Raw genomic sequence first — 12481 nt, 5'->3', positions numbered from 1 at the left:
TATCTTACTTTGATATCATATTTGATAAATATATAATACAATGGCAACTCCCACACACAATTGCCAACTAATTTAAAACGCGTCATAAAAAACAGATCAAGCACGCATGCTACGAATTGCATATATAAATTGTAAATGAATTAAATTTTTTGCTCGCGCACAGGGCTGGAAGGTTGCGTAAATCTCAACAACGCACAATGAGGGTCGACCCCCAACGAAAACCCGGCTTACGTGCCACGCTTACAAATTTATGCTAAACAGCGGCACTAACTAAATGTAAATACCAAAAGATTACATAAACATATCTGTATATGTATGTACGTATGACTTATATAAGTATGTATATACAACAGCTGTTTATTAGCGTTTACATTGTGCTTTTTAGTTGGACTATCAGTTAAGAATCGCATTTAAACGCGTCTATAATGTGCTAATTTAGCGGCAACACAGCGACAAGCATACTTACATATACATATGAACACACACATATATACACACATACTATAATTATTTTCATTTCGTTTTTAACAATTAACTAGCTGACAATAAATAATTTACGAATATTTACAAGAACGACAGTTAATTGAAAAGTTAACAGTCATACTATTGACGGACTTGTTAATTTAGGGGGTTGTCAAAAAACTGATAGCAATAAAAACAAACACAGTGGAATATAATAAAACAGTTTGAATGCTAATTTGCACCTGTAAAAATATATACATATAGTTAACGGCAATTACTGACACTTTAATGAGCAACCATATAATATCCAGATAATAGCAATAATCGTTAATTTGTAGGAGTGGAGATCTCGCCATGTAAATTATTTAAATCGCTTGTCATCCGGTCGATTTATGCGCTGGAACAGTTATAACAATGTAGGCGTACGTATTTTTATAGCCACGGGCGGATCTTTCTAATTAAAAAAACATTTTTTGTGAAAAAATAAGTTTATTACTTTTGAAAAACAATATTATTATTAGCAATATCTGGAAACGAATGTCACAATGGATCGTACAATTTTGATTTAGTGTTGCAATACTAAAAAAAAAAACGTAAAGTCGGCTGCATCGACGCTAGAATACCCTTTACAAATAAAAAATGTCCATATAAAAAGTTGACTATAAACGGGCATTTTGTTTGGGAGCTATATGCTACCATAGCATCCGATAATAGGTATAAACCGACTTCACATATATTATGTTGTCAAAAAAGTCTTGCGGTATTTTTTTATTTATTATTATTATTTTTTTTTTATAACGGTTTGATGACTCATGCCCAGCTCTTGACCGATGCTACGGCTGTTACTATGCCGGTCGCTTTCGACCAATTCAGCGATTTTATCGCAATTTTCGACGACAGGCCTTCCGGAGCGTGGCGCATCTTCGACCACCTCTACACCAGAACGAAAACGTTGAAACCATCGTTGTGCGGTGGAAATGGGAACTGTATCGGGTCCATAAACTGCACAAATTTTATTGGCGGCTTGAGATGHATTTTTGCCTTTATCGTAGTAGTACTGTAAAATATGAAGTATTTTCTCTTTATCTCTTTTCTCTTTAGAAACGACAATCAATCAAACACGTGTTAGCGCGTGAAATGAGCTTTCCAAAAAGGTATAGCATGACCCCGATGCGACGAATAAAATTAGAACTACGCGCTCTCTAAACTAGCCAACTAGCGAAAATACCGCAAAACTTTTTTCACAACCTAATAACTAGATTTTCAATAGGGACGCTACTTTGTATTTTTGCCCGCTCTTTTGATATTTCTCTTAAGTAAGGTTTGCCATTTCATTATGGAAAAATATGCGATCCAACAATACATCGACATTATTAAAGTTTACTACCGAAATTCGGAGTCAGTGGCCTCAACTTTAACTGCGCTACGTCCAATTTATGATCTTCATAATCGTCCTGTCAGATCAAAAATCGAGCGTCTAGTGGAAAATTTTGAAGAAAAATTTGTACAGTAGAAGATATTCCCGAGCCAGTGAGAAAAATATGTGCCCGTATTGTCGAGATTGAAGAAGACCCAAATTAGTCTCTCACAAGTCATTTTCAAGCGTTGGGCATCTCTGTGACGTCGTTGTGGCGAATTTGGCGCAAAGAACTTACCTACATCCTTACATGATCGCCATATGTTCGTGAATTGGGCCGAGCAACAATTTGAAAACTATGCGGATTTTCATCGATAAATCAGCTTCAGCGATGAGACTCATTTCCGGCTGAATGGCTTCGTCAATAAGCAAAGTATGCTTTATTGGTCAGGCAGCAATCCACATGTACTCCCCGAGTCAATATTGCATCCCGAAAAAAATACGGTTTGGTGCGGTTTATGGGCCGTCCATAGTTATTGAGTCGTACTTCAAGTCGTACTTCCGCGATGATCAAGACCGGCACGTTACTGTGAATGGGAAACACTACCGCTCAAAGATAACCGAATATTTTTGGCGCGAGCTGAATGATATGGGTTTGGGAAGTATATGGTTTCGACAGGATGGTGCCACAAGACACGCAGCGAATGACACAATCGATTTATTGAAAACCTAGTTTGATGAACGTGTTATCTCACGAAATGGCCCAGTTAATTGCTCGCTTCGGTCGTGCGATTTGACGCCGTTATACTACTTTCTGTCTAGCTACGTCAAGTCTATGGTCTATACCAACAAACCGGCGACGATTGATGAACTTCGTACGAATATCCAACGTGAAATTGCAGCAGTATCGGCCGATTTATGCTTGAAAACCGTTGAAAAATGGGTTCAGTGTCTGGACCATTGCAAGCGTTTCCGTGGTGGTCATGCAAAGGAAATTGAGTTCCAAGCATAAGGGCATTGAATTGTACTTTGACAGGAATAAAGAATTTCATTGATATCCCAAACTGTTATATCACCCTAGAAGGAAACTCCGGAAACCCTATAAACCGTATACTCGTATATTACTGATTATCACAACGAGCAGAGTCACTTTAGTCATGTCCGTGTGGTTGTACTCAAGTGGACTAATCCATCAGTTCTTGAAACTTCGTTTGGAAATTTTGCAGAGAACATTTTCTCCCGAAGCAGCTTTTTCTTTGTCGCAACTAGCGATATCAGACAATTAGAGCCATTCCATACGAATTGATCGATTAAATAAAGATAAAACTCCTCATAAAAGATGTTTTATGTACTTATATTATATATATTATTTTCAATTTGCATAGACTTAAAATGCATAAGTGACAATTCATTTGTTATCAAATTGTATATACTTCATATATAATACATATTTACAAATGAAGATATGTGCAACAGTTCACACGTTATTAATTGTTTATATTTTTTTTTTTTGCAAAAACTTGTCGAACCTGATAAATACAGTTTCATATGGTAAATAAGCAGATTAAGCGCCGCTTAATCAAAAAAACTCCAAAACTTTTTTGAATTTTTCTGAAGTTAAAAAATATACGCGTAAAAAATGTGGCCCAATGTAAATTAAATATTATGTTTGTAAACAAAGTTTTTTTTTTTTTTTTGCTTGCATGCTGATGTTGTAACGAAATCAATGAAGAAATAAATTAAAAAGTACTAGACTTAGCCGAAAACAGAAACATGTGACCAGGAATTTTTGTGTCATTTGACTTTTGAATACTACGTACTCATTAATCGCTGCCGAAAATAATACTCATATGCTTATATAAGTGAGTGCATACATAAATTTCGCTACGGCTTTGTCTAATCCTTATCTCTTACCTGTCTGTAAGACTCAAGTCTTTGGTATATACTTAAAAAATAAGTATATTGTTTTCAACTATATCCGTATGAATGATAAAGTTTAGTGAACGACTACTAAATATATAAAAGAAAAATTGACAATAGATATTTTTATTCACTCGATATAGACTCCCATAGAGTACATTTAATAACTTACTTGGAACCCCAGCCCAGTCATGTGCCCTATGGCATGTTTCTCAGACTTGTTATTATTAAGTTTGAAACTCAAAAGGGGATTCATATTAACTCAAAGTGGATTCATATTAATTTGAGAACATGTTCGAGCTGATTAATATCCCAACAATTGTTGAATTCTCTACATTAACTTAATATGAGTAAGTTGAGCTCAGAAAAGTATACTAACTCTTAGGGTTGATAAAAGCTTTAAGTCTGGATATGAACATCTTTAATTATCATTACATTTTTGTGAAAGGTGCCAAAGGAATTAGAAGTTATAGGAATCAACGTGGTTAGACCCCGCTTTCAATTTTGCTTCATACTTTCTGAAGTACGTTAGCATATCAAACAAGAAAATTTGTCCGGGATCTTAACGTTGGATTGGACAATAATCAGGAAGATATCTCTTCGAATGAAAAGCTTTTCATAGCAAGAACTTGAGTTTGTTCGATCAGTTTGTATGTCAGCTATATTCTATAGTGTTCCCGTTTCTGCAGTTCCATGAAATGAGCAGCTTCTTGGAGAGAAAAAAACATGTAAAGAATTTCAACTCGATGCATTCGAGTTTTATGAGGTTAACTGCACCAAAAATAGATTTAATTTAATTATAATCAAAACTTCTAATATAAAAGTTAGTGTTGATTTAATAAAGTCGAAGACCTTGAATAGATCATGGTTTTCTCATGCGGAATATTTTTTCATATAATTGTAATGACGTCAATCGAAACATTCTGACCAACCGTACGTGTTGCGTACTGTGAAAAGTGACTTTTCTGGATTACATACAAAATTTCAGCCCAATAACTCACTCGTAATAAAAATATGCTTCCGGTTTAAAAAACCTTTCATGTTGTTCGCGCAAGCAATGGAATATCTAAATCTATATTGATCATCATCATGCTTAATATAACTTAAACAAAAGCGGCTTAAAATTGTTTTCCGACTCAACTCTTAATAACCCAAAAGTTATGTTCTTTCAAAAAGACAATAAGTACTTTATCCAGGCTTTTGGCGATCGTTGTCTCTAGACTAATTTATAAAAAACAGATAAAAATTGTTCCTAGTCTATTAACACATTGTGATTTTGAGATTATATAAAAAATACTTGAAAACCACATGCAAGCACTTCTAAATATTTTCAACAAGAAAAATTAAAATCGTAAAATGACGTTAATCACACTTATTAGTGTTTAAAACGCCGACAAAGAATTAAAATACGTAGGCTGAATTTTAATAACTTTGCGATAAAATAATGGGAAGCAATGCTAATGAGATGACAGAATTTAATCCACGTGACGTTGTTTACAACTTAAAAAGGGAAGCAAATACGTAGGTAAAGAAAAAAGAAGGCAAAAGAAAAACAATAACATTTTAACAAAAACGGGAAATTAAGAAAAAAGCAAAAATACAAAAACACAATAATATTTCAACTGAAAACTAAATAAAGAAAGAAGCAGACAAAAGAAAAACGAAGATTACAGAGAATAAAAACGACGTATGAAAAAGCGTAAATGACTAAAAAAACAACAAGAAGACAGAAAATAATATTCAAAAATCACAAATAACTGAGAAAAATCGGAATGCTAACAAACACCAAACAAGACAAGAGATTTATGAAAAAATTTAACAAAAATTTGTATAAAAAATTAGCAAAGCAGGAAACACAAAAGACGAAGATTAAGTTACAAACGTCATAAAAAGGGAACAAAGAGAGCGTAGTGAAGTTAGAAAGTTGGAGAGCGGCAGTTGCTGGTTAGTATTTGCGAAAACGTGCGCAAGATCGATAAATCGAATGAGCAAATATACTTAGAAGCGGTGGAGGTGTTAATTGCTGTGGTAATGACCACAGAACTTGGTAATCAGGAATAAAAAATCAACGTTGATCAGCTGAGCGACAAACAACTGTTACAAGTTAGCGCTAAATTAGGCAAATTAAAGCTAATTGTGTTAGCACTTGCCGATAAAAGGGGGGTTTCTGTGGGGTTTGTGTTTTTAAATCGGCTTATTGTTTTTGTACATTCTATTTTTGGCAAATTTTATTTTATTTTTTTTTTTATACTTTCAACAGCACTTATTAAGTTTTCCGGGACCTAGTAAATGATTGGCGTGAATTTATTTGCATACTTTTTTTTTCTCAAGTAGCTGCTTACCTGTCAGAATCGCCGATATCGCACCACTGTAGAATATAGCTGTCAAATAAACTTATCGTTCAAACTCAAGTCCTTGTATGGAAAACTTTTTTATTTGTCGAGGTATCTTCACGAAACATGAACTATCGACATGAACTATTTTTTAAGAAAATTATGCAATTTTGGAAGAATTTTTCAGATCGGACTACTATATCATATAGCTGCCATACAAATTAATCGTTCAAGCTAAAGTCCTTATTTGTCGAGTTACCTTCACGAAATTTGGCATGGATTTTTTTTCAAGGCAATGGTGCAATCGCTAAAGGAATTGTTCAAATCGAATCACTTTAGCTTATAGCTGTCATACAAAATAAATGATCGGAATCAAGTGCTTGTAGGGAAAACTTTATTATTTGGCGATCCTCACAAAGTTTGGCTGGCTTATATACTAAAGCATATCTATAATCTCCGCAGATATTCTAGATATCGGGCCACTATAAGCTATAGCAGTCATACAAACCAATTACTTGTGTGAAAACCTTTTTGGTTTGTCGAGATACCTTCATGAAATTTGCTATGGCTTTATTCTAAAGCATCTCTACAATCTCCGATATAGTCGATATTGTTCAGATCGGACCACAATAACCTATATCAGTCATATAAACTAACTGTTCAAAATCAAGCTAAAGATCTTTTTCTACCCTTTTATGCTATAAGATAGATGTGTGTAGGGTATAATAGCTTCGTTGCATATCAAGCTGACGTTTATCTTGTTCTTGTCGCTTGTTTCTCGATTTTGGCATTTTTATTTTCGTTTTTGTCTCTTCTTTCTCTATTTTTCGTACTTATATTTTTTTTTGCAGTTTTATTAGCATTTTTTGTCGCTTTTTATAACTTTTTGCCTTTGTTGTAATTTTTGTTCTTATTTTCTACTTTTCTCTCCTTTTTGTACTTTCCTTTCTTTTTCGCTTCGTTCTCCTTCTTATTTTCCTTTTGTAATTTTCAGATTTTGTTTTGATTTTTTTTTATACTTTCCTTACTTTTTCTCTTCTTTCTTCTTCTTWTCTTTTTTTTTTTTTGTTGTAAAATTTTTGGATTTTCATTTTTTGTACTTTCTCCTCTTTTTCTATAGGGTTCTTCTTGTTACTTTTGTAATTTTCAGTTTTTGTTTTTGCATTTTTCTTGCTATTGTTTTCGAATGCTCTGCTTTTAAGCAATTCATTTCCCTATCAAATAAAATTGCTAATATCTTGTATACTTCACATCAGTAATTTCCGGCGTCGCAGCGCAGCTAACGTACGAAGTTTTTACATACAAAAACAACTAGTTAACTTGGGGATGCCATATGTTGTTGTTATATTTATGCCAACACCGATATTGTATTATTATTGACGATGTCATTTCGCTATTAAACGGTGAACGAAACGGATCATAAAATCAATCAACGCTCGACGATCAAAGACGCAACTACAACGATTGCAACACAAACGGCAACGAATAACGAGTAGCGAGCAACGGCAAACCAAATTGATATTGAAACACGCAAAAATAAAAGCTCGTATTTAGTGTTTCGCTATGCGTTCAAATATTTATCACGTTGTAAGTGAATACAGATAGATAGTGGGTGTTGGTTGCATAAAATCCTAACTATTGCAAATGCCTATTCGGAAATTGTCGTGCATTGTATAATTATGAGATCATAAAGTTCATTAAAAGCAAAGAAAAATGAAATCAGCTATTAAAATGTAAAGTGTGTGCTTGAATATGGGATTAAATAGAAATATATATAAATTTATGAAAGTGTGTGCGCCTTAAAGGCAGAAATTCCACAGAAAGAAATATAAAAAATAAAGTAAAAAAATTTTTAAAATATATACAAATCTATAAAATTTATAAAAATATACAAATACCTAAAATATATATGTGCATATGTACATACATAGTAAATATTATTCAAAAAAATATTAAAAGTGTCTTAAGCTCACATTGTGCTCATTTCGGTTGCTTACAGAATCCAAAAAGTATGAATGAACGCGCCGAAACGGTGCCAGATGTCCTTGTTAATGGTCAGGCGACCGGCAGTATTATAGCGCATTCAGCCGATGGGAATGCGGGCATTCTCACACACAACAACAGCAATAGCAACAGCAACAGCAACATCAATAATCATAATGGCAGCAGCAACACCATTACAAATGGTTTGAATCACAACAATTCGAGCATATCATTGCCTGTGCCGCTTGTGTCCAATGCAGCGGTCAATAATATTGGTAATAGCGCCGCCTATAAGAATACCATTGTTATCGATAATCAGCCGAAGCGTAAAGTTAGCATTGTATCGGATCCGGCAAGTGAAGCGCGCAGCATTGGCGCCTATGACAATCCAGCCTATGAACAAAATCCACATCGCAAAATATCACAGGTGAGTTGTGTGAGTGAATTAAGAAAATCATAATTCTAATCAGTTACTAGTGAAATTTTAAATTAATTTTGTGATTCCATAGTAAAAACTATTTTTAAATATGTTAGAAATACGTTCACGAAATTCAAATATATAATGAATAACAAGTAAGAAATATCATGTTATTTTGTATCCGGTATTCTCGCCATTATCATAGATCAGGCATATTTTCAAGAATTAAAAGGAGGAACAGATCTACAGACCAACAGACATTAATCGATGAAATTATGGATTTATCACAGTCGTATTAGATATTTAACTTAAGCTTTAAGTCATATGTACACTCCGTCCGATAAAAAAAAACCGTCGTAAAGCATATTTTTTCGCAAAATTCGTTTTTATGCTCAATATAGTTCCCTTCAAGGGTGACGTACTGATTATAGCGACCCTCCAAATTTTCGTTATCAATTTTGTGGTACGAGTTGTCCTTTGCTTCAAAATAGGGCTCAGTTTCGGCCTCGGCCTCACCTCTTCATTCGACGAAAATTACTTTTGAGATCTAAGAGCAGAAAATCTGGAGAATGCGTTGGACGCGGAAGCAAAAACTCCCTTTAAAATTGTGCTTGAACATCTTCAGACACTGCTCCGAATTATCAACTTCCGTTTTTTGGTGAAAAGTGAGCTCGACCACCCACTTTTAACAGAGCTTTATCATACCCAAATATTCGTGAATGATATCATATATTCAGTTGATATCTTTAGAGTGCTTGCTATCTCGAATAACGCTAAAAAGTATTTACACGCACATACATAGAAATAATCAGCTGAGTCTATTAAGCAATATCAGTGCATCTTTATATTGGCTACTACTCCCATAGTTTGTAAAATATTGATCGATTTTACGTATATCCTTTTGTCCGTAAGAAGCTGCTCTGATCTCTCTACAGTCGTGCATCGCAGCCTCTACAGGTGGAGAATTCAGCTAGGAGTCAGACACCAGCTCGAGGGCGTAGTGGTAGATCCACTGTAGCCACCGCCTCTAGCCTAGTTCCCTTTCAAATTTCAACAGGTTCTGGTCTTTCGTAAAGACAGCAGATATTGTATAGCCGCCGTTACTCAATAGATAGACTCTCTATAAATTTATTTAAGGTAGCTTAGCTTATCAGGTATTTGCAGATTAGGGGTACTATTGACCAGATTTTAGCCCGTTTCAAACAAGCTCACATTAATATTCAGAAGAGATTCTCTATGAGTTTCAATAATAATTCTCAAATATGGACCAATATTTTCAGTATACAGTAGGACATGATGTTCACATATCCGATAAATGTGGGCTTGAAAAGTTATGGTACGATATAGAGCAGTTTTGTCCTTTGCGATACAAGATGGAGTTCGGCTGCTAGGCCCAAGAGGAGTAGTCATCCTTTTACTATGCTTGCGCTTGCCTTAAATTTTAACAGACTCTGCGCCCAACTATCGCTACCTCCTCCAGTGTACCATACCGTGGAGTCCTCAGAAGCTTACAGCGTAGCTTTTCCTATGTGCCCTGGTCTAAACATTTTCTGCAGTCTTCTCGTTCTGTCAGTCCCATTCTGCGGGCTTGTGTAGTATTGCCATCACATTCCTAGAGTATCTTCTATCGAGTGCCAATTGGAATTTTGTGTAGTTCTGATCTTCTGTTTTGCTCCAGATTTTTACAGTTTTGCACTCGAGTAGTTTATTCCTCCGGGTTTTGATTTTGAGATCGACGTATAGACAACGGGTTTCCCAATGTTGATAACGTTTTCGGATGTTAGCCGTAGACCATTCTTGGCAATCTCGTCCACTATTTCACTGCACTCGATAACTTTGTGGCCTGGAACCCAGTAGCGACGAAGTTGCTTGCTTCTGGCAATACTTTTCGCTGCCGCCCTGCTTCCCAAGACCCTTCTGACCGATATGCGATACGAGGTTATTGGCTTGATTGCTGCTTGGCAGGTGTATTAGGAGCAGGCTCCGCAATAGTAAAGAATTTTGCATAAACTTGTTATAAGCTCCAGCTCCAGAGATGGTATTTAGTGTTTTTGATGAATTTTGGTTTTCTTGGTTTCGGATAATTTTTGACACGCCATTCGCTGGATTGTTTGACGTCAAATTCCTTTGATGAATGTAGGGTCATCAGCTACATTGTCAAGCATCTATTTCGGCAAGCTCTGCTCGAAGTTGTTTGCCCAAAAGATTCACGTTTTTTGGCCTAACATTGACACATTTCATACCCGAAGCATTAACCAAAATGTGTTGCGTCAGTACTTAAGTGATGTCGACGTCCTATGATCTCTATGATCCCAACACGTCGATTTTCAAGCACTTTTTCTTTTACCCTTTTTGATGCTATCAGTAGAATGATTTGTGTAGGTTTTCCCCAAAATATTTCCATTGATTCCGTAGACATTAAACCTAATTGGTGCGGTATAGTGGCTTGGCTTTCTATTTGTCTTTATTTATGCCAATTTGTTTGGTTTATACCAGTTGTTTGTACGATTCGCCACTTCAAATTGTGGAGCGCTGAATACGGCCAACTACCCAACAATGGAAATTTTTCTTTTTTCTTTTATTATTCATATATGATAAATACATATATAAAAAGAAGAATATACTTTATTGGCGTAAACACCGCTTACGAGGTTATAGTCGATAAGGTACGGCATAATAATGGTAATACCAAGAAAATCAGCAATACATTATAAAGTTTTAATGCAAGCAATAGGTTATGCTACTAAACCCTTAGGACTTTCCACAAAGATGCAAACATACAAGTACTTATATACATATATGTTTTTATATAATAATGAATTGTCGAAGTATGATTAACGTCCATAGATTTTTTATATGGATTGTAAATCACTGGTTAAACAGTGTAAATCAAATCTTTACTATCACTATGGTGAATTTGGTTTATTGGTTGATTGCTTTAATCAGTCTAATTTTTCAATACCTAGCCAAGGTAGGCAAGCGGAGTAGCTTGAGGAATTATTGCTGAATTCAGTATTATCAAAAAATGTTATCGGTGTGTAGTAACTACATAAGTATATAAATCGGCTCACTAGACAAGGCCACTACGTAATATGAGGTGGTGGTATACATTTGATGAGAATTTATGTTGGGGTTGCCTGTAAACACGCCCCAAATCGGGCAGCAGTTCTCCTCTAGCTAGTTGTCACATATCTATGAGATAAAAAAGTCTATTTATTCTTGTAGCTTGATAAATAGCGAGACTCCAACTTTTATCGTTGATGGTAAGATAATTTTTATCTTGAAGCTACATGAAAAATCGCCCACTTGAACTACTACAAATGGCACTTTGTTCCCTGAGGGAAAAGAGATTGAGTATATTTGAAAATTTTGAGAGAAAAAGACTAGTACCCATATACTATATATCCCACATACCGATATTTTTGGTCAAAAGTCAACTATAGATACTGTGACTTGAACAGTTTCGGTTGATTTTTGGTCACAAGGTTTTAGATATCTAAATTTTCACTTAAGTTACAGCTAGCACGGACGAACAGATAGACAGTCACCAGGATTTTAACTCGTCTAGATCATTTATATACATATATACATGTTTCAAGTGTATAAAAAGCACAGAAAGTTCACTTTATACTTTCCAATACAAATAATACAAATTACCAGCACTTTATAAAAAGACCAACGTAATAAAATTTGAAATGCCAACGACTTTATCGATTGTTGTATTTTATATTTTTTTACGAGTTATTAAAGCATGTGTTAATTTATTGCCAAAATTTCAGACTTCCACACATTCACACACAGAATTCGGACCCACCCGAAGAAAGAGTATATTGGTGAATTCAACAACCACTATAGCACCGTCATCCCTAGCGAATACACATGATAATGAATCCGATCGAGGATCACTGCACAGCATTGGTGAGTACAAATCATAACCTAAATTTGTTAAGTGAAAGGAGAAATGCTTTAAAATAATCAAACAAAAATTAAAAACAAAAAATATAATAA

The 12481-nt window shown here is 34.8% G+C and overlaps 1 protein-coding gene across 4 annotated transcripts in view; it reads left to right on the top strand.

Annotated features, from left to right (window-relative positions):
• Nucleotides 1-12481, top strand: part of LOC108977015 (sodium/hydrogen exchanger 9B1) — a 53771-nt gene that overhangs the window by 23556 nt on the left and 17734 nt on the right. The window contains exons 1-3 of one of the 4 annotated variants that reach the window (XM_018946504.1): nt 7302-7659; nt 8072-8482; nt 12253-12391. In XM_018946504.1, the coding sequence (XP_018802049.1) occupies nt 7636-7659; nt 8072-8482; nt 12253-12391 (574 nt within the window). In that variant the 5' untranslated portion in view covers nt 7302-7635. The other 3 variants (XM_018946506.1, XM_018946507.1, XM_018946505.1) reach the window with 3 other exon arrangements.

The sequence above is a fragment of the Bactrocera latifrons genome, unplaced genomic scaffold (assembly GCF_001853355.1).
Source record: "Bactrocera latifrons isolate USDA-ARS-PBARC rearing strain unplaced genomic scaffold, ASM185335v1 scaffold_82, whole genome shotgun sequence".
Classification (NCBI taxonomy): Eukaryota; Metazoa; Arthropoda; class Insecta; order Diptera; family Tephritidae; genus Bactrocera; species Bactrocera latifrons.
Note: the sequence above shows the minus strand (reverse complement) of the source record. Positions and strands in the feature narration are given on the sequence as shown.